The 20,378-nt window shown below is 37.9% G+C and overlaps 1 protein-coding gene across 27 annotated transcripts in view; it reads left to right on the top strand.

Annotated features, from left to right (window-relative positions):
- The window catches only part of PLEKHA5 (pleckstrin homology domain containing A5), a 245,399-nt gene extending 225,319 nt beyond the window's left edge, over positions 1 to 20,080 (top strand). For 23 of the 27 annotated variants that reach the window (XM_045464741.1, XM_045464749.1, XM_045464743.1 and 20 more), the window contains 7 exons: positions 7,263 to 7,381; positions 11,125 to 11,334; positions 12,259 to 12,399; positions 13,031 to 13,155; positions 15,228 to 15,373; positions 17,063 to 17,168; positions 19,214 to 20,080. In XM_045464741.1, the coding sequence (XP_045320697.1) occupies positions 7,263 to 7,381; positions 11,125 to 11,334; positions 12,259 to 12,399; positions 13,031 to 13,155; positions 15,228 to 15,373; positions 17,063 to 17,157 (836 nt within the window). In that variant the 3' untranslated portion in view covers positions 17,158 to 17,168; positions 19,214 to 20,080. The remainder of the gene's footprint in view (positions 1 to 7,262; positions 7,382 to 11,124; positions 11,335 to 12,258; positions 12,400 to 13,030; positions 13,156 to 15,227; positions 15,374 to 17,062; positions 17,169 to 19,213) is intronic. The other 4 variants (XM_045464756.1, XM_045464764.1, XM_045464744.1 and 1 more) reach the window with 1 other exon arrangement.
- The last annotated feature ends 298 nt before the right edge of the window (positions 20,081 to 20,378 follow it).

A 20,378-nucleotide genomic window follows, 5' to 3' on the forward strand; every position in this document is an offset into this window, starting at 1 on the left:
GGGGCGCCTGCGTGGCTCAGTTGGTTAAGCGTCCAACTATGGCTCAGGTCGTGACCTCATGGTTTGTGGGTTCGAGCCCCACATCGGGCTCTGCGCTGACAACTCGGAGCCTGGAGCCTGCTTTGGATTCTGCGTCTCCTTCTCTCTCTGCCCCTCTGCCTCTCTCAGTCTGTCTGTCCATCTGTCTCTCTCTCTGTCTCAAAAATAAATAAACAACATTTTTAAACAAAAAACCAAGTCTGATAAGACACCCCCTCAAGGAAAGCTGGAACCCTCCAAAGGCTGTACTCTCTATGAAAACTGAGATTAATTAGATTTCATCAAAATTTAAAACTTCTATCCATTAGAATCGGAGAAAATATCATTAGTATATATACCTGACAAAGTCTTCATATTCAGAATATATAAACAACTCTTACAAATCAATAATAAAGACAACCCAATAAGAAAGTAGGCAAAATAGAAATATAAAAATAAAAAAATATATAAAATAAAATAAAAAGGGGCGCCTGGGTGGCTCGGTCGGTTAGGCATCCGACTTCGGCTCAGGTCATGATCTCGCGGTCCGTGAGTTCGAGCCCCGCGTCAGGCTCTGTGCTGACAGCTCAGAGCCTGGAGCCTGTTTCAGATTCTGTGTGTCTCTCTCTCTAACCCTTCATGCTCTGTCTCTCTCTGTCTCAAAAATAAATAAACGTTAAAAACATTAATAAACGTTAATAAAAAAAAAACATTTTTTATTAAAAAAAAAAAAATTTAGGGGCGCCTGGGTGGCGCAGTCGGTTAAGCGTCCGACTTCAGCCAGGTCACGATCTCTCGGTCCGTGAGTTCGAGCCCCGCGTCGGGCTCTGGGCTGATGGCTCAGAGCCTGGAGCCTGTTTCCGATTCTGTGTCTCCCTCTCTCTCTGCCCCTCCCCCGTTCATGCTCTGTCTCTCTCTGTCCCAAAAATAAATAAACGTTGAAAAAAAAAAAATTTAAAAATTAAAAAAAAAGAAAGTAGGCAAAAGACTTAAACACTTAACAAATAAAGTATACAAGTATACGAAAAAGTTTACAACTGATCAAGCATAAATGCAGTTTTGATGCAAATTAAAATCGTAATTCACACCTTCTGGAATAGCTAAAATTAAGACTACCAAGTGTTTGTTAGGACATAGAACAGTTGGATCTCAAACACAATTCTGATGGTGGTGTAAGAAAGAAGAACAGTTTTGTAGTTTCTTACAAAATTGAACATGCAATTATCATATCCAGCAATTCTCCTACATATTTACCTAAGAAAAATGGAAACATCATTCCTCAAAAAAACTTATACAAGGATTTTTAACCATAGTTTTAATTCATAGTAGATAAAAATTGGAAGCAACCTGTATTTCTGTAAACAAGAGTGTGGATAAACAAATTATGGTATCTTCAAACTCCTTAACAATTAAAAAACACTACTGATAGATGTACATGTGTAACTTAGCAACATGTATAAATGTGAAAAAAAAATTATATTAAGTGAAAAAAGCTTAACACAAAGGAGACCTCGTGTATGAATCCCTTTATGTGAAGTTTGAGAACAGGCAAAACTCATCTATTGGTGATAGACAACAGAACAGTGGTCGTCTTTGGCAGAAGGGTGGGATTGCCTGGAAGGGAATTTTGTGGGGTGACAAAGATGGTCTTTGTCTTCACTGAGATAATTACACTGTGCAGCTAGGGGTAAGAATACATTTATAAAACTTCACCAGTTGTGCACTTAAGAGCTATTCATTTTATTTATACATTTTGCGTCAATAAAACTTGAAGAAACAGTAAAGATAAAGATAAAAACTAGAGAGTTTGCCACTTAACCGTCACTTGAGAGAGTTCTACAGTTTTCAGATAGAAGCAAACTGATCAGATAGGGAAGGTCTAAGAAGCAGAGAACTAAAATATTGGATACCAATAGCATATAACCAGGACTAATTTTGTTGATATTAACATGTTCTAAAGTCCTTGTATTGTTCCAGAGGATGGTAATGATCATGATTACCTTTATATTTTAATAAGTTTAGTGTACATGCTTAAGGATAAGATAAAGAAAAGAAATAGACTTGGGGCGCCTGGGTGGCTCAGTTAAGGGTCCGACTTCGGCTCAGGTCATGATCTCGTGATTTGTGAGTTCGAGCCCCACGTCAGGCTCTGTGCTGACAGCTTGGAACCTGGAGCCTGCTTCTGACTCTGTGTCTCCCTCTCTCTGCCCCTCCCCTGTTCATGCTCTGTCTCTCATTCTCTCTAAAAATAAATAAACATTAAAAAAATTTAAAAAGAGAGCAGGAGCTGGGGAGAGGGGCAAACAGGGAGAGAAAGAGACTTTTTTTTTCCATTGTTTTTGTTTTTTTAATGTTTATTTTTGAGAGAGAGCACACACGCACACATGCACACACAAGTGGAGAGGGGTAGAGAAGGAGAGGGAGACAGAATCTGAAGCAGACTCCAGATTCCAAACTGTCAGCACAGAGCCCGACACAGGCCTCAAACCCACAAACTGCAAGATCCTAACCTGAGCCCAAATCAAGAGTCAGATGCTTAACCTACTGAACCACCCAGGCACTGAGAGAAAGAGAGAAAGAGAGAGAGAGAGAGAGAGAATGAATCTTAAGCAGCATGGTGCTTGATCCCACAACCCTGGGATCATGACCTAAGTGGAAACCAAGAGTAGGACGCTCAACCAACTGAGCCACTGGCTCAACAAGTGTTGGTTGCCAACATTTAAAAATTGGGACTTTAGTGAAGAAATGGGCAAAAAGACATGAATAGACACTTTTCCAAAGAAGGCATCCAGATTGTTAGCAGACTCGTGAAAAATGCTCAACATCACTACATCACTTATCATCAGGGAAATACAAATCAAAACCACAATGAGATACCACCTCACAACTGTCAAAATGGCTAAAATTAACAACTCAGGCAACAGGTGTTGGTGAGGATATGGAAAAAGAGGTTCTCTTTTGCATTGTTGGTGGGAATGCAAATGAGTGCAGCTACTCTGGAAAACAGTTCCTCAAAAAATTAAAAATAGAACTACCGTATTACCCAGGAATTGCACTAGTAGGTATTTATCCAGAGGATACAGGAGTGCTGATCCTTTTTTTTTTTTTTTTTTTTTTTAACATTTATTCATTTTTGAGACAGAGAGACAGAGCATGAACGGGGGAAGGTCAGAGAGAGAGGGAGACACAGAACCTAAAACAGGCTCCAGGCTCTGAGCTGTCAGCACAGAGCCTGACGCAGGGCTCGAACTCACAGACTGCGAGATCATGACCTGAGCTGAAGTCGGACGCCCAACCGACTGAGCCACCAGGCGCCCCAGGAGTGCTGATTCTAAGGGGCACATGCACCCCAAGGTTCATAGCAGCAATATTGACAATAGCCAAAGTATGGAAAGAGCCCAAATAACCCATTGACTGGTGAATGGAAAAGGAAGATACACACACACACACACACATACATACACACATACATACATACATACATACATACATACAATGGAACATTCCTGGGTGATCAAAAAGAATGAAATTTTGCCATTTGTAACAACGTAGATGGAACTAGAGTGTATTATCCTAAGCAAAATAAGTCAAAGAAAGACAGATATCATGATTTCACTCACATGTGGAATTTAAGATACAAGACAAATAAACATAAGGGAAGGGAGGCGAAAATAATATAAAAACAGAGGGAGACAAACTATAAGAGACTCTTTTTTTTTTTTTTTTATATAAGAGACTCTTAAATACAGAAAACAAACTGATGGTTGCTGGAGGGGTGTTAGGTGGAGGGAAGGACTAAATGGGCAAGGGGTATTAAGGAGGACACTAGTTGGGATGAGCACTGGGTATTACATGTAAGTGGTGAAACACTAAATTTTATTCCTGAAATTATTATTATACTATATGTTAACTAGGATTTAGATTTTTAAAAATAAATAAATAATAAAAAATTTTTAAGAGTTGGGACTTTAGAGGCGCCTGTGTTGTTCAGTAGTTAAGCATCGGACTCTTGATTTCAGCTCAGGTCATGATCTCAAGGTTCGTGGGATCAAGCTCCACGCTGAGCACAGCCATGTCTATGCTAACAATGTGAAGCTTGCTTGGGATTCTCTCTGTCCTTCCTCTTCTTGCTCTCTGTCTCTCTTTCAAACTAAAAATTTTATGAAAATAAATAAAAATTGGGACTTCTTAGGTTTTCTTAAATACCCAATAGATCTAGGGGCTCCTGGCTGGCTCAGTCAGTAGAGCATATGACTCTTGATCTTGAACGTGTAAGTTTGAGCCCCACATTGTTGGGTGTAGAGATTACTTAAAAATTAAAAGAAATCAGTAAATCTAGCCAGAGTGCCCCTGTTTCAACAGCACTGGTTTCCTAGGCCTAACATCTACCCTCTTCAAAAAGCATATGCGGGGTGGGGGGGAGGAAGTTGCTATTTATCATATGTGTAACATTCTTAATCCCTGTGGGCAAAGTATTTAGAGCATATATAAAATAAGGACTACATTTTATGCTTTGATTTTGCATTTTCTCTTCCATTCTTTTTGTGGTTCCTACATAGTCATAATACCCCATGATCTATAAGGGATAATTGTCGCCAGTCAAGTCTACAAAATTTAGAAATTATTTAATAAGTGAGTTCAACTCATCAGTAGACTTTTTTTTAATGTTTATTTTATTTTAGACAGACAGACAAAGAATAAGCGGGGGAAGGTACAGAGAGGGGGGACAAAAGTCAATGCCATATCTTTACTCATAAAAAATACCTTGTCTGGCATATGTTCTCTGTAGGGTTTGGATTCTTCTTCAGAGTTTTGCTGCTTTTAAAATTTAGGTGTTTGTTTTTTTTATTTTTTGAAAGAATTCTATTGTCTGTTTTTTTTTTAATCTTTATTTTTGAGAGAGAGGAGGAGACAGAGGATCCAAAGTGGGCTGTGTGCTGACAGCAAAGAGCCCAATGCAGAGCTTGAACTCACAAACTGTGAGATCACGACCGACCTGCAGATCAGAGCCAAAGTGGGACACTGAAGCGGTTGAGCCACCCAGCTGCCCCTGATTTTTTATTTTTATTTTTAATGATCTCTGAAATAAGAGATCACTTAGTGGGGCTTGAACTCATGACCCTGAGATCAAGAGTTACATGCTCTACCAACTGAGCCAGCTAGGCATCCCTAGATGTTTGAGTTTTTGTTGTTTTGTTTTTGTTTTTGTTTTTTTTTAACTTATAAGCTCTCACCTGAATAAATTGTCTGAAATACACAGATAAATTATGGTGTAATTTGTGCCACATGACTTAAAGTAGAACTTTTAAAAATGGATCACTAACTGGGATAATAGAGTCTTTCTCTTAGTTTGAACTGCAGAATTACCTATATTGTGTAGCAGTTCAGCACTTCACGTTCTTAAATATACAGCCTTACAATACTCACACAGTTCATAAACAATATTAAAACCTAAGCTACAGATTGTTTGGTGTGTAAATTAAAGGGACCCTGAATGACTGATGTACCATTTGTCTTTGGGGGAGAAACTAGACTTCTTTTTTCTACTTAGTTGATGTAACTTTAAGTGAGCTCAAAGAGAGTGGTTTGGTTTTTTGTTTTTTTTTTTTTTTTTAAGTAAGCCATTGAGATTTTAATAATTTGTTCTTTTGCTGGTGTCCTCGGTGGATAATAGTGCATATATTCTACTTAAACAAAATTAATGCGATATAACTACGTACATTTTATGTATTAACTTACTTTTAGCTTTTATTGTTGTTGGGTTAATGATTTTGTGTTGTGTGTTTTGTTTTCTATGGTGTGTGTCCATTTTAGAAATTATTGAAAATACAAAAAAGCCACAGTGATTACCTATAGTTAACTGTTGTTAACATTGTTAGTGGATTCTCTTGAGACACAGTACAGTGTGATTGAAAAGAGACCAAATGGGGGCGCCTGGGTGGCACAGTCGGTTAAGCGTCCGACTTCAGCCAGGTCACGATCTCGCGGTCCGGGAGTTCGAGCCCCGCGTCGGGCTCTGGGCTGATGGCTCAGAGCCTGGAGCCTGTTTCCGATTCTGTGTCTCCCTCTCTCTCTGCCCCTCCCCCGTTCATGCTCTGTCTCTCTCTGTCCCAAAAATAAATAAACGTTGAAAAAAAAAATTAAAAAAAAAAAAAAAAAAAAAAAGAAAAGAGACCAAATGGAAATTAAGGGCATTTAGGTAAATCACTTACCCTTTCTGGGCCATTCCTTTCCTGATCTGCAACATGTGAGAGGATTAAGGTCCTTTTCAACCTCTGAAAATACTGCAAATGGAAAGAAGGCTACAGCAAAGAGAAGCCCCAGCCATGCTGCTGATGAGCTACATGGACTTGAGGAAGTAAATTGATGCAGACACTGCAGTTCATTTACCTTCTTTTCTTTTTTTTTTTTTTTTTTTTCAACGTTTATTTATTTTTGGGACAGAGAGAGACAGAGCATGAACGGGGGAGGGGCAGAGAGAGAGGGAGACACAGAATTGGAAACAGGCTCCAGGCTCTGAGCCATCAGCCCAGCGCCTGACGCGGGGCTCGAACTCACGGACCGCGAGATCGTGACCTGGCTGAAGTCGGACGCTTAACCGACTGCGCCACCCAGGCGCCCCTACCTTCTTTTCTTTAGAAGATTGTTGTGAAGATGTCTGATCCACTGAGTATTACTGATTTTATAATTAAATTTTTTAATTAAAAAAAAAATCTGTAGAACTTTAGACAGAGTAACTAATGGAAGGCTACTACATTTTCCCTGGCTCTTTTTAAATGATAAATCTGCCTTTTGGAGCATCTGGCTGGCTCAGTCGGTAGAGAATATGACTATTGATCTCAGGGTTGTAAGTTTGAGCCCCATGTTGTGTATAGAGGTTAGTTAAAAATAAAATCTTCAAAACAATAAACCAATAAAAATAAATTTGCCTTTTGATTTTGAAAACCTCAGAAATGGAGTATGTCAGGGGCTCCTGGGTGGCTCAGTTGATTGAGCATCCAACTCTTGATTTCACTCAGGTGATGATCCTAGGGTTATGGGATCAAGCCCTGATTGGGCTCTGCTTAAGATTTCCTCTCTCCCACTGCCTCTCTCCCCACCCGCCCCCCACACACACATGTTCTCTTGCTCTATCTCTCTAAAATTAAAAAAAAAATGTTTTTAATTAGAAATTGAGTACCTCAAAAGAAAGCAATGTTGTGTGAAAGATGTTTTGTAGAACTTACTGGTGTTTTCATTTTTAGGTTCCCATTTTCCTGTTGGAGTAGTTCCTCCAAGGACCAAATCACCAACACCTGAATCTTCAACGATAGCCTCTTATGTAACCTTAAGGAAAACTAAGAAGATGATGGATTCAAGAACGGTATTTAACTAAAGTTAATCTTTAAAAGGATTCTTAAGGCCTATTGTTTTAATTCCATTGAGGAAATCAGTGTCTAGGGGACAGACCTACTCAATACCTAGTCTAGGTTTGTTTTGATCAGCTTTGACATGGGGTCTTAGTCCACAGTTTGTGGAATCTGTTTTCAGACAGCTGTCCCATGTTACATCTCTTGATACCTCTAAGAATTTCCTTAAAGAGAGTGATAGACATGTCCTGTGGTCATCCAAGGTAATGGATTTCCAAGCCAGCCTGAGTTTACAGGGCCTTTCAGCTATGGTAGATTTGGAGTTTGCCAATCCTCTGGTTACTCTGAGAAATGTGAATTGGGATTGGGAAAATAGCTTCTATATTTCACATATTCATCTGAGATCCATTTAATTCAAACTGGCTGTAAACCAGTCTAAGCTTGGTCATATTGAGAAGATTATCAGCATATTTAACTCCTTTTTACCAAGTAGTCTCAAAAATTTGGGGTACAAAACAAATTTTACTTTTCATCTTTATAAATTCTATACTTATTTGGTATGGGTAATTTGATAATTTTAAACTATAAGAAAAGAATGAAAAGTACTACAAATGATAAGATTTATGGTTATTCTTGAGAGATATTAAACTACAGGTACAAAGTATATGCCTAAAACATCTGACAAATATATATACAAGAAATATAATATTTTAATGAGTACAAAATTATAAAGACCTAGAAAGATAATTATTGTAGAATCAAAATAAATGAATAGCTATATATTTGCAGTCATGGTTCTATAATACTATTGTTTGTTTAGAGGCATTTTTTTACAGATGGAAAGGGTATTTTCTTTGGAAATTGTAATGCTAAAAAAAATCAACAGAAAAAGGTTTTAAAAATGTATGTTGAGGGGCACCTGACTGGTTCAATTAGTAGAGCATGCAACTCTTGATGTCAGGCTGGTGACTTTAAGCCCCACGCTGGACATAGAGCTTATGTTAAAAAAAAAAAAAAAGTTAAGGGACCCCTGGCTGGCTTAATTGGTGGAGGGTAGAGGGTGGTGTGACTCTTGATCTTGGGGTTGGGAGTTCAAGCCCCACGTTGGGTGTGGAGATTATGCATAAATAAATAAATAAATGAAAATACTTTTTTAAAAAGTTAACAGTGTATGTTGAGATAAAGAAGAAAGATATTAGTGGACTTATATTCTTTTTTTTTTTTAATATGTAACTATCTTAAATAGTAGAAGAAAGACTTCTATATCACCAAATACAGGAGTGGGGAAAGGAGTATAGAAGACTACAGTTTATTATTGGTACAAAAAAGACCTTTATAAGCAATATCAGTGTCAGAATAAAATACTTGGAATATAACACAAAATTTCCATAATATATGAGGAATGAATATACATAAGTTATTTCTAAGAGTTTCTTTTCTATGGAAAATATGTAACAATAATTCACAAATATTCTTCAACCCCATAATAATTTTTAGAATACTAATAACTAAAACTGTAATGACATATTCTTTTTCAGTTATCATTAGAGAAAAGATCTAAAAATTAACAATATCTGACCTTTAAAAACAGATTTTTACAGGGGCTCCTGAGTGGTTCAATTTGTTAAACGTCCGACACTGGCTCCATCATGATCTCACAGTTCATGAGTTCGAGCCCTGCATCAGGCTCTATGCTGACAGCTCAGAGCCTGGAGCCTGCTTTGGATTCTGTCTCCCTCTGTCTCTGCCCCTCCCCCACTCATTTTCTGGTTCTCTCGCTCTCTCTCTCACTCTCTCAAAAAAAAATTTTTTTAATTACAAATAAATAAATAAAAACAGATTTTTACTATATGACAACTTGAGAAGAAAGTTGCAGTGTGACATTATTGTATAAACGTAGAAAAGCCAGGAAGACTGCATGTTTATTGTTACTAAAAATAAAAGGATAAAATAAGAAACTTTAATAAAATCTGAAATAAAAATAAAAGGAAAGGGATGACTATAGTAGCCAATTCCCAATCTATATTTAGAATTTACTTTTTTTAATTTTTTTTTTTTTTTTTTTGGTTTGGTTGGTGTTTTGTTTTTTCTTTCCAAAGCTAATGTGTTTTATTTTACATATAAATGAAAATCATCGTTACTTCTGCAAATTAAGGCTTTTCAGTTTTCCTCTTTTAGATTTTACTTGAGCTCTTTAAGATATTTATTCTATACAATTGGGGCGCCTGGGTGGCTCAGTCGGTTGGGCGGCCGACTTCGGCTCAGATCACAATCTCGCGGTCCGTGAGTTCGAGCCCCGCGTCGGGCTCTGGGCTGATGGCTCAGAGCCTGGAGCCTGCTTCCAATTCTGTGTCTCCCTCTCTCTCTGCCCCTCCCCCGTTCATGCTCTGTCTCTCTCTGTCTCAAAAATGAATAAAACATTAAAAAAAATTTTTTTAATAAATAAATAAATAAAAAGATATTTATTCTATACAATAGAAAATGGGTCTAGAGCTATCACTCCTGCCCTGCAAGCATTTTCCAGATTGCTCAAGAGAAAAAAGGATCTTAGTGGGTTTGCCTGACATATTGCTTCCTCACGGAAATGCTCATCTCTGCCCTTGGTTTTTTCAAAAGAAAGCAACTTCACCAATATCTCAGTCAGTTCCCACCAACCCAGACCAGAGGGCACAAAGAAACCTATGGATTCTATGCCATAGATTCTAGAATATGTTCAGTCTTCAAATTTTCTGTTACATAAAATAAGCTAAAATTTGCTTGTGACTCATATTGAAGTTCTTATTTGGCATTTTATACCGATATTGTTTTACGTCTTTAATAAGAAAGTGAGATTAAGAATTGGTTGTTTAATTTTTAAATCCTTATTGATCATAAACTGAGGATGTTTTCTCTGCGAAGTCTTTTCACAGTAAATGTTTGACTTAAAACATATATTTTGGAGCACCTGAGTGGCTTAGTTGGTTAAACGTCTCACTTCAGCTCAGGTCATGATCTCGTGGTTTGTGAGTTCGCCCCACATTGGGCTCATGCTGTTAGCACAGAGCCCGCTTCAGATTCTCTGTCTCCCTCTCTCTCTGCATCTTCCCTGCTGGTGCTGGTTCTCTCTCTCTCCCCCTAAACAAATAAATAAACTTTTTTAACAAATTAAATTTTCATTAAAATATATCTTCGGGCACCTGGCTGCCTAGTCAGTAGAGCATGCAACTTTTGATCTTGGAGTTATGAGTTTGAGCCCCACATTGGTATAGAGTTTACTGAAAACTAAACCTTAGGAAAAAAAAAATTAAAAAGGAGGGGGGCACCTTTGTGGCTTAGTCAGTTAAGCCTCTGACTCTTGATTTCAGCTCAGGTGATGAACTCATGGTTCCTGAGATGTAGCCCCTCATTGGGCTCCGCACTGTCAGCCCGTCAGTGGAGAGCTGCTTGGGATTCTCTCTCTGCCTTTCTACCTCTCCCCTGCTCCTACTCTCTCAACATAAATAAAATGTTTAAAATAAATAAAATAAAGTCTTATATTTAGAAACTGTGTTCTCCTAGTTTGAGTTTTATACAATTTCCTGTTTCGTTGACTGTGCATCACCAATCACCAGTGAAGGAAAAAACAGTTTGCCTTTCTGGTGTTAACTAAATTAACACTCAAAGCTCCACTTCTGATTTTGAGAACAAAATAAATCCTTTCAGAACACTTTTTATCCCAACATACTTTTCAGAAGTTATTCTGTATTGATGTATTCATATGTCTATTTCTAATTTAAAGGAAAGACCAAGAAGTGCAGTGGAACAGCTCTGTTTGGCTGAAAGTACTCGACCTAGGATGACTGTGGAAGAGCAGATGGAAAGAATAAGGAGACATCAACAAGCGTGCCTGAGGGAAAAGAAAAAAGGATTAAATGTTATTGGTTCTTTAGACCAGTCACCCTTACAAAGTCCCTCAGGCTTAAGGGATAATCCGTTCAGGATTACCCAGGTACATCAATTTGCTTTTAACCATTCTTATGTGTAAATGTAGTATCACTTGAGTCAGGATCTGGAGTTACATGATTGATGGGTTTTCAAATGTCTGCAGTATGGATAGTTACTTGATTTTACCTAATGTCCATAATAATAAGCTAAGACAGCTCAGTAAAGTGGAGATAGCCCTGGGTTCAGAAAACCAGAGCCATCTTACTTGTTGGACATACTTGTACCAGTTGTGGCCTTACTCTTCTCTGCTGTAAATCAGATGACACAGCCCTACCCTGTCTACTTCACAGAGATACTAAGGTAAAAGTGCTTTCAGCGAATGTAAAATGCCACGCAAGTTAACGAGATATTCCCCAATTCCCCCTCCAATAAAATGTGTATTACTCTGTGTCCTAATTTAACATGACCTAAATTGTAGCAGGACAGAGCTTCTCAGTAAAAGCGTAAGTCTACTATTCCTTACATCCCAACTCCTGCCTTGCAAAGAGACGCCATTCCATTTCTTATTGTTTGTTTGTTTGTTACCCCGATTCATAAATACAGAGATAGCAGACGGGCAAACCTTTTCAGTAGCTTCTGTCTGGCCTGTCCCTGTTAGTAGACATGCACCAGCTGAAAGGGTTTCCCTGTCTTCCTAGAAATCCCCTTTCCATCTAATCAGGAGCATCCAGGCACTGCTACTAAAGATTCAGCAGATTAACCGCTGAAATTGCACATTCTTCAAATTACAAAATGGGTGATTAAAAGAGGAAAAAACATGCATGGAATACTGATATATTTTTTTTTTCTTCCTATTGGTTTTCATAAGAGAACCTCCTTGTATGTGAAGATCAACCTTTTTTTTTTTTTTTTTTTTTTTTTTCAAAATAACAGATGCTATCTAAAAACTGTACATAGTATGAATCTATGCTATATGTCTTTCGGACAGACTCGAAAAAGGGATGATAACGTTAAGGAACTGGATACTGTCATTAGAGAAAATGATGTGAAGCCAAACCATGAAACTCCTGCAGCAGAAATTGTTCGACTAAAAGAAAGTGAACCTCAAAATACAGATTTCAGCAAAGAGGTAAAGAGATTACTTTTGAACAGATATTCCAAAGGGGTAGATTTTTGAAGATTAGATCAAGTGGTAAGGTTGAAAATAGTTATGTTTCATTTCATCACAGAGACCCTACGTCTAAGTGAAATAGGTTTTGTTAATTTGAGTGATGTATTCAGCACATCAAAAAATGGGTTAATTGAAAAGTTAAAACATAAGTAAGGCTAGAATAAATTATTGTTAACCCCAGTTAAAGAATCTTATGTCCCAAAACACCTAGCTGTTAGCAACGTGCATCAGCCCTTTAGGCAAATAACTTTTTGCTTCCAGTAGTAAAGGATGTTAATATTTTTAGAGGTGCATAGGTGGCTCAGTCAGTTAAGTGTCCGACTCTTTGTTCTTGAGTTCAGACACCTGTCAGCCTCTGCGCTTCTTAGGGCAGAGCCTGCTTGTGATTCTCTCTCTCCTTCTCTCTCTACCCCTCCTCTGCTGGCGCTCTCTCTCTCTTCTCAAAATCAATAAATAAAACATATAAAAAAAAAGAATGTTAATATTTTTAATATACTTGAATCTGAATATGTATTTCAGTAACTATTTGACAGGGTCTAATTTTTTAATACACATTTATTTTTGAATCATTTTTCTTCTTATTCTATAGTTGAAAAGCACTGAGGACATTTTTTCCACAACACTTTTTAAACCTGAACCAAATGGAGTGAATTCTGAGGAAGTGATGGATAAAGAGAGAAACAAAGAGAAAATGTCTGAGGATGTTTCATTCAGGTAATAAGTAATAGGGAAAACAACAAAGGAATCATTCCCCAGATACTATGACTACTTAAGAATGGTGAACTTCAGAGGTGACTGGGTGGCTCAGTCAATTGGGCGTCCTACTTCGGCTCAGGTCATGATCTCGCGGTCCGTGAGTTCGAGCCCCGCGTCAGGCTAACAGCTCAGAGCCTGGAGCCTGCTTTGGATCTGTGTCTCCAGCTCTCTCTGCCCCTCCCCTGCTTGCGCTCCCTCCCTCCCTTCCTCCCTCCCTTTCTCTTTCTCTCTCTCTCTCTCAAAAATAAACAATCATACATTAGAAGAAAGCATGGCGAACTTCAGAGTCAAAAAGTCTTGGATTCCTGTCCCAGCTTAGCTACTTAAGAGCTGTAAGATCTTAAACAATTTACTTGACCTTCCTAAACTGCAGGTTCCTTACTTGTGAAAATGAGGATGATAATAGTATCTATCTCACAAATGTGTTGCAATGATTAAATAAGAAAATACAAGTATAGCACTTATCACTATGCTTCTCACCCAGGAATTCAATAAATACCTTTTTAAAGATGCCAAGACATATATAAGGTCTATCAAAGTGAGCCACTTCAGTATTGCGTGCATAATGATAGGCAATGATAGACATTGATCAGATATCTAAGTTATCTGATGTGTTCCAAAAATTATAGTGATTTGCTATTTATTGTTTAGCTGCATTTCTTAACTAGCCTTCTTATGTGTATACCCTCAATCTTACCCTCAATTAAAAATCTATGAGTTTATAATGATACAACAACAAAAAATCATTTGTTGGCCACTCTGGACGATGCTAAGGAGTTGACTTCTTATTCCAAAGTCTGGTGCATAAAGGCAAAGAATCAAGTATTTTTCTTGCCTTTCCCAAACAAATTGCAACCAAAAAGTTTTTGAGGAAATATTTTTCTTTTTAGAAGAATTTTATTCAATAAGGAATAAGAGACTTACACTATCACTGCTTTGCTAGCCTTAAAGAAATAAGGGATTTAGGCAATACTCCTCAATGGCTGGAAAAGCTGTTAGCTGAAAAGCTGACAGGGAACTTTATAGTGAGTGGATCAAGCTGATAACCCTTGAACTCACTGATCATTTTCAACATAAAGAATAGAACCTGTTAATGCAATAGGGCACAAACCCCACCTAATGATCTACTGTTTGCCCCTTTCCCCAAAAAACCTAAATCTGATCAAGCTTCAAAATGCTATCAGTTTATAAAAAATAAGAGGAGGGGCGCCTGGGTGGCTCAGTCAGTTAAGTGTCTGACTTCAGCTCAGATCATGATCTCACGGTTTGTGGGTTGAAGCCCCATGTCAGCTCTGTGCTGACAGCTCGGAGCCTGGAACCTGCTTTGGATTCTGTGTCTCTGTCTCTTTCTTTGCCTCTCCCTCACTCATGCTGTCTCTATCTCTCATAAATAAATAAACTTTAAAAAAAAATTTTTTAATAAAAAATAAGAGAAATAAAATCATCAAAATACAGAATGTGATAAACTATGTAGGATGGAGAAAGCAGGTTCTTTCACAGATAAGTGGCAAAGAATAAAAAGGATGTGTGTTGTGGGGTATTTTAAAGTTTAAGAGACTTGTCAGGCAAATACAAATGTGGACTTTGGATCTTCTTGAAACATAACTCTAAAATTGGTATAATGAGGCTATAAGGAAATTTGAGCACTGACTAGATATTTGATGACGTTTAGGTATTATAAATACAAACTGAAGTGTTTACAGACTGAATGATTTGTCTGGAATCTATTTTAAAATAATTTGGGGAGTAGGAAACTGGCAGTGTATATGAAACAAAATTGGTAAAACATGGATCATTATTGAAGCTGAGGGTATAAGTTTCATATATTATTTGCTCTGATTTTTTTATGATTAAAATTTCTGTAAGGGGGAAAAGAAAAGAGATTAATTACAAGCAAAATGTCAGCAGTTACTAAATATGGAGATGGTGACATCCTTTGTGTATGGTTAAAATTTTACATAACAGTAAATTGGAAGGAAAAAATGTATTGTATTCTGTAATAACAAATTTTAAAATACTGTTTTTATTAGCCCTCAGAATGAGACACAGATCCCAAATCATAAAGCAGAAAGCCACCCTGAAGAAAATATAAAGGACGATATTCATGAGCAGGAAGAAACTATTGCTTCTTGTGAACAAACTCCTGAGGCTTCTAGAGGAAATCAAACGATGGCAGGTAGATATTCCACATTTCATACTTTTCTCACTGGTGCTTCCTCTGAATTTCTCAACGCATACCTTTGCTTTCCCACGTGCACCTTCAGGAAGGATGTCACTGGAAAGGAAGGAAAGGGGACACGTGCCTACCCAGCTAGATCCACAGGGTCTGTCCTGGCTTGGGAATCTGTTGCTTCTCTCTCTCTCTCTCTCTCTCTCTCTCTCTCTCTCTCTCTCTCTCCCCACCCCCCCACCATCTCAACCTTAACACATATACCACAAATTTTTTCTACCAAGATCTTTCAGTACGTGGAAAATGTACCTGCTTCTCTGAGGCTGGACTCTCAGAGTAGTCACAAACCTACCACTTGGGGAACTGTGTAAGATTTAATATCTAAACTAGTAGAATGACCTTGTTTACTCTAGCCCCTGCTAGAATCCACACTTGGACGTTTCCTTGAGAGAAAATCGTGATCCATAGTACATCAAAAAATAAAAATTTCTATTTTTTTTTTAAGAATCTTCACAGATTTTTCTCTTTTTTCCTTTATGATGTTTGGCAAGGGGTGGGGAGAGGGATCATACCACTGGTGCATATTATCAGCCTTGCTTCTCATAGTCCATAAGCAAAAAATCCATTCTTTATTTGTTAATGTTTATTTCTTTATGTCGAGAGAGAGAGAAAGTGGGGGAGGGGCAGAGAGAGAGAGAGAGAGAGAGAGAGAGAGAGAGAATCCCAAGCAGACTCCAGGCTGTCAGCACAGAGCCCCTCACTGGGCTTAAACTCCTGAACCCGTGAGATCATGACCTGAGCCAAAATCAAGAACTGGATAACTGACTGAACCACCCAGGCACCCCTGGAAAAAACTATTCTTAATCCTGCCTCCCTTCACCTTTCTCCCCATCATTTTGCAGACAAGCAAATACAATGAAATTCAATTATTTGGTACTGTTCTTCTTAGGAGGAGCATTGGATTCTGGCAGAGTATTTTCTGTATCTCACATGCATGTAACATGCAAATTTATATTATGAGTCGTGTTTCCCTGTAGCCAGCATTAAGCATTGTCTTTTGCCTCTGTCGCTTATAAGGCAGTTTTTTGTCACTGACCACTTCCTGTTACTGTTTTTGGCACGTCTGCGTAAAGTGTGTGGGTGCATTAAAATCACAACATTTAAACTGTTCATACTATTTAGCTGCATGAAACTAGAAAGTCTCTTAAAGTGAGACCCAGCAGTGCCTGGCTGGCTCAGTCAGTAGAGCATGCAACTCTTGATCTCAGGATTATGAGTTCAAGCCCCATGTTGGGCACAGAACTTGATAGATAGATAGATAGATAGATAGATAGATAGATAGATAAACAGACCCAACAAGAGGGCTTCCCTGACAGACACCTAAAAATTAACCTCAAAGCCAAAAAAAAAAAAAGACAAGAATTTTTTTTTTTTCCAATTTGGTTGAGGTATAATTGACACATAACATTGTATACGATGTTTAAGGTATATAAGGAAGAAGAATTTTAACAGTCTTCAAGAGACATTTCATGCTAAATAATCAATTGCCAATTTAGAAGACAACAGAAACCAAGTACAACTATTAATTCCTTCCTGAAACATGTTCCTATTTTATGGGATCACAACATCAGGATTTCCTTCTCCAAGTGTATCCTAAACATGTGTACCTTCTTGCATTCTCTTGGTCTGTTTTAGTGAAAAGTCTGTCCCCATCTCCTGAGTCCTCGGCATCGCCGGTTCCAGCCGCCCAGCCGCAGCTCACAGAAGGATCCCATTTCATGTGTGTGTAGTCTCAGAAAAAGTACGTCTGTTCCCTTTGCGTCTGTGCTTTAACTTCAGAGTTTTTAACTTGAGTTGTATTCATTTGTTGCTTTAGTGAACAAAAACTGAGATTAATTCTGGGCTGTGCACTAGAGATTGTTGGCAGAGCAAGGAGGCCATGTATTTGAGCCACAGGCACTAACTCAGATCTCCATCAGCCCTTCCAGTGATTTGCTGTGTGACAACATTTTCTCTGTCTCTTATTTCATCATCCATAAAAACAGCAAAACGGGAAAGGTATAGCCCGTGCCAAGACAGGCCGCACGGGGTTTTGCAGCTGTGCCCCCACTTAGCATTCCTTTCCATAGTCGGACCTGAGAATTCTGTTGAAGCTATTACATGTTGATCAAGTAATGTTTTTTTACAGTTTGTGCAACCCACCTACCGCATCGGGAGTTTATTATTTTAAAAGGACAAAGAAGTGTTTGTGGTACAGCCAACTACAAGGAATATTACAGTCTTTAAGATCTATCAGAAACTATTTCTAAATAATTAATTTTGTTTAAGTAAGAGAGGTAGCTACTAAAAAAGCTGTGGGTGGATGCAGGGGGAAGGACAGAACCTGACTGAACATTGTGCCATAGACCACAGTTTGGGAACTGACAATAATTTCCTAAGGTCTTACTGTTAACACTTTTATAAACAGTTGCTAAATTTTACTTGCCTTTTGTACTTGTAAATACATACTTTTTTTTTTTTTTTTACTTTTCAGAAAAGCTTTGAGATGTGAAGCTATTTATGCCTTTTTCTGCATTTTTTTCTTCAGTATCAGATCTAGTAATGTGTGCATTAGGACTACCAGCACATTTCTGTTAAACAATTATAAGCAGCAGAAACACATAGAGACATTATAAGCATTGTTGCTAACATGCTTTGACTTACAGATTCTCAAATTAGTACAAACACTGACTAAAGTTCATCCAGTAGTGCTTATTTTCTAGAATCCACTTCCATTCATACCTTTTGTAGCAACTGTAATCCGTGTCCTTTTTTTCATCCAGATGGACTTGTGTCTAACCGTCTTGGCATATTTATAACCTCTGTTTGAGATTATGTCTACCTAGAGCCTAGAAGAGGCCTTTGTTTGTTGTCAGTTGGCATTTATGCAGGATTGACATCCTTTCTGGAGTGACAAACCACCTGTTTGTTATAGTCTTACCTGTGTCTTGCCTCTGTCATTCATGCGTTTAAACTTTTAACTTAATAGGTTCTGAAGTGACAGTTGCAACTAGTGACAAGAATACCACCAGAATAGGAATAGCAGCATGCTTGTGTGATTCCTCCTGTGCGAAGAGCTGATAGATGGCCTCTGTCCATCTTCGTGGAGGAATGTAAATTAAAGTCCACTCTCATTATCTTTGGTTCAATAAACAGGTTACAATTCTCTGTACACAGACCAATGATATGAAAGGATGTTGTCTGACAATAAAGAATATGTACAGTTAAAACTCAAGTGCATTTCCGGGTTCCTTAAGTTGTTATTATTGGATTTTGTTTTGTTTTACTTTCACTCTAAGAGCCAGTGGCATTATAGGCTGGAATGGGGTCCAGTTATTGCCGGGTATTTCCTTGTCTTCTGGCATACGGCCAGAACGACAAGTAGCACTCAGACTTGTATTTTTTTATGTCTTCTCGTTGAGTGTATGTCATGTTGCTGACCTAGTAGTTTTGGCAGGACTTGGGAAGGTTTACAAATGACACTGCTGTGCAGGCAGCTTAATATATTGTTAGATATTTTAGCAAAGTTATGCAAATCTTTGCTTATTTTGTTGATCTTTTTGACTCAGCCATAAATTTGGGTACTCTTTTTTAAAATTCTGAAATGTTATTTAATTGCATCCTTGGCCTGGTAAATTAAACCTATGAAATGACAAGAAACGTCCTTCTGTTGTATTATATTTTAGGATTTTCATGGCCATGCCTGTCAGCTCTGCCGTTGTAGAACATTGCCCTCAGTTACTTTAGGAAATGGTCACTCATTAACTTGCAGGTGTCAAAGTAATTTTCCCTGTCTTTATTTTTCAGCTATCCTGACTTCTGTCAAAAGCATTGAAAGCTAAGGACGTGGACCTTCAGCAATGTGAGAAGATATTGTACAGTATACTTTAAATCTATGAAATTCATAGTTCTGATGCTTTTGGCCACAGAGCATCATTTTATCACTTCTGGAAAATGTTTATTCCAAACAGCTTTAATGGCTCATATGTACACTCCGTAATCCTAAGGTTGTTGTTCTGACACCAGCTTGCTGCTATGATTTCAGAGCACATAAGTAAAGGTGCTTTTTTAATGTGCGGTCTACAGCCAGAGCTCACTCAGTTGCTGATTTCCAGATTTTGATGTTTCTAAAATTTAGGTGGATTTATATTTCTTTTTGCTTTTCAGTACATAAATTTAGTTATTATTTCGAATGAAGCTTGTTTTCCTTTTTTTTTTTTTTCCTTCCCATTTTTGGCTACTGCAATGCTTTGTTTCACACTTGATTTGTAAAAATTTTATATATATATTTAAAATGTGCCATTTTATTACTGCTAAGTGAAGAATGTCCTGTTTTCTGCTACTATTATTTCTCAGATTGCAGCGTCAGCAGTTACTGCCACACTCTTGTCAGCTTAAACACAAATGTTACCGCTTCCTGTTTCTTAAAGGTACAATTTAAAATGTAGGTATTTTGAAGTACTGGGCTTATACTTCATTGGGATAGATGTGTACAGCAATAAGCAGGTTTTCCAATCCAGTACTTAGTTTGTGTACAAATGTAATTATGTTCATTGTGTATATATTATACAATGAGCACATGTAAGTATTAAAGGCTACTTACTATTGTTTAAATGCAAATGTTCATATCTCATTTCTTTTTTATCATGTTAAATAAATGTTGATGTTCTTAAATCACTCGTGTTAGAATTTTTTGCTCTCTCCCATTTAAATGGGTACGCCTAAGGGCGCCTGGGTGGCTCAGTCAGTTAAGCATCTGACTACAGCTCAGGTCATGATCTCATGGTTCGTGAGTTCAAGCCCCATGTCAGGCTCCGAGCCGTGGAGCCTGCTTCGGATTCTGTGTCTCCCTCTCTCTCTCTGCTCCTCCCCTGCTTTCTCTCTCTCTCTCTCTCTCTCTCTCTCTCTCTCTCTCTCAGAAAATGGATAAAACATTAAAAATAAAATAAAAATAGGTACGCGTGGGTGGCTC

Source organism: Leopardus geoffroyi, chromosome B4, assembly GCF_018350155.1.
Source record: "Leopardus geoffroyi isolate Oge1 chromosome B4, O.geoffroyi_Oge1_pat1.0, whole genome shotgun sequence".
Classification (NCBI taxonomy): domain Eukaryota; kingdom Metazoa; phylum Chordata; class Mammalia; order Carnivora; family Felidae; genus Leopardus; species Leopardus geoffroyi.